Raw genomic sequence first — 1619 nt, 5'->3', positions numbered from 1 at the left:
GTGTGTAGTGTGTGTAGTGTGTGTGTAAAGTGTGTGTAAGGTGTGTGTAGTGTGTGTAGTGTGTGTGTAAAGTGTGTGTAGTGTGTGTAGTGTGTGTAGTGTGTGTGTAAAGTGTGTGTAGTGTGTGTAGTGTGTGTAGTGTGTGTGTAAAGTGTGTGTAGTGTGTGTGTAGTGTGTGTGTAGTGTGTGTGTAAAGTGTGTGTAATGTGTGTAGTGTGTGTAGTGTGTGTGTAAAGTGTGTGTAATGTGTGTAGTGTGTGTAGTGTGTGTGTAAAGTGTGTAGGTGAGGATGATCGTCATCAGAACTGAACAGAACTCCTGCAGCTCCTCCTGTTGGTGATCTGAGCAGCAGAAGACCAGGAGGAGGAGGTAGAGGAAGTGGAGGAGGAGGAGGAGGAGGAAGAGGAGGTGGTGGAGGAAGAGGAGGAAGAGGAAGAGGAGGAGGTGGTGGAGGAAGAGGAGGTGGTGGAGGAAGAGGAGGAAGAGGAAGAGGAGGAGGTGGTGGAGGAAGAGGAGGTGGTGGAGGAAGAGGAGGTGGTGGAGGAAGAGGAGGTGGTGGAGGAAGAGGAGGTGGTGGAGGTGGTGAAGGAGATGATGGAGGAGATGATGGATGAGGAGGAGGAGAAGGAGGAGGAGGAGGAAGAAGAGGAGGAGGAGGAAGTGGAGATGATGGAGGAGGAGGTGCGAAGCCCCGGCACTCTCGCCCCTCCGTGACGTCATCAGCTCCTCAAACCTCCTCCTCGCGCTCTCTCAGAGCAGAACCGGAGCAGAGGTTCGGAGGTACCGCTCCTCTGTGCGCGCGGCTCCGTGATTGTACTCACGCGCGCTCCTGTGTGTGTTTGTGTGTGCGTGCGTGCGCGGGAAAGCCCCGGAGGAGGAGGAGGAGGAGGAGGAGGAGGAGCGGCTCGGAGTTCTGAGGACTTTCTCCGAACATGGACCGGACTGGAAGTTTGGTTCTGGTCCCGGTCCTCCTGCTGCTCTGCACGGGACACACGCGCACGAGCGCAGAGACTTTCAAAGGTAAGTCCCGGTTCTGTTAGGAAGATCTGGACCGGGTCGGAACCAGAGAAAGAGGGGGATCGGGAGTTTAGTTCTGGGTCCAAGTTTCCACACGGAACCGGTCCTGTTCCAGGGTTCTGTTGGTGTCTGTGGCTCTGGACCTCCCAGGTTCTTTTGGACTCTGGTTCTGAACCCCCAGCTGGTCCCACAGCAAAGCTGCAAACTGGTTGTTTCAGAACCGGAACCAGAACCAGAACCAGGTTTCTTTCAGTCTATTCTGTTGGACCGGGTTTTCTTCTGAACTCTTTCTGTCTGATGASGGGTCGGRGGGTTCGGGTGGTTCGGGTGGTTCGGGGGGTTCGGGTGGTTCGGGTTCTGTCAGCAGAACCTGAGTTGGACCGCAGGAAGTGTCTCTGAGATAAAACCAGTAGTTCTGATGGGTTCTGATTGGTTCTGATTGGTTCTGATTGGTTCTGATTGATGCAGGTGTTCAGTAGAACCCAGCAGCACAGGTTCTGACCCGCAGCTGTCGGATCACTGATCCAGTTCTGGTTCTGCTCAGTGTTCTGCAGTGTTCTTGTTTGTTTGTTTGTTTGTTTGTTTGTTGACTCTACAAACAA

General features: G+C 53.6%; 1 protein-coding gene across 1 annotated transcript in view; it reads left to right on the top strand.

The window, feature by feature from the left end:
- Positions 1–732: 732 nt before the first annotated feature.
- Positions 733–1619, top strand: part of LOC106511609 (receptor-type tyrosine-protein phosphatase mu) — a gene marked incomplete at its 3' end in the record, with an annotated part of 2597 nt that continues 1710 nt past the window's right edge. The window contains 1 exon segment of the mRNA XM_014000364.1: positions 733–1020. Coding sequence (XP_013855818.1) covers positions 933–1020 — 88 coding nt within the window.

This window comes from Austrofundulus limnaeus, unplaced genomic scaffold (genome assembly GCF_001266775.1).
Source record: "Austrofundulus limnaeus strain Quisiro unplaced genomic scaffold, Austrofundulus_limnaeus-1.0 Scaffold2992, whole genome shotgun sequence".
Lineage (NCBI taxonomy): Eukaryota > Metazoa > Chordata > Actinopteri > Cyprinodontiformes > Rivulidae > Austrofundulus > Austrofundulus limnaeus.
This window is presented reverse-complemented; position numbering and strand designations above follow the sequence as displayed.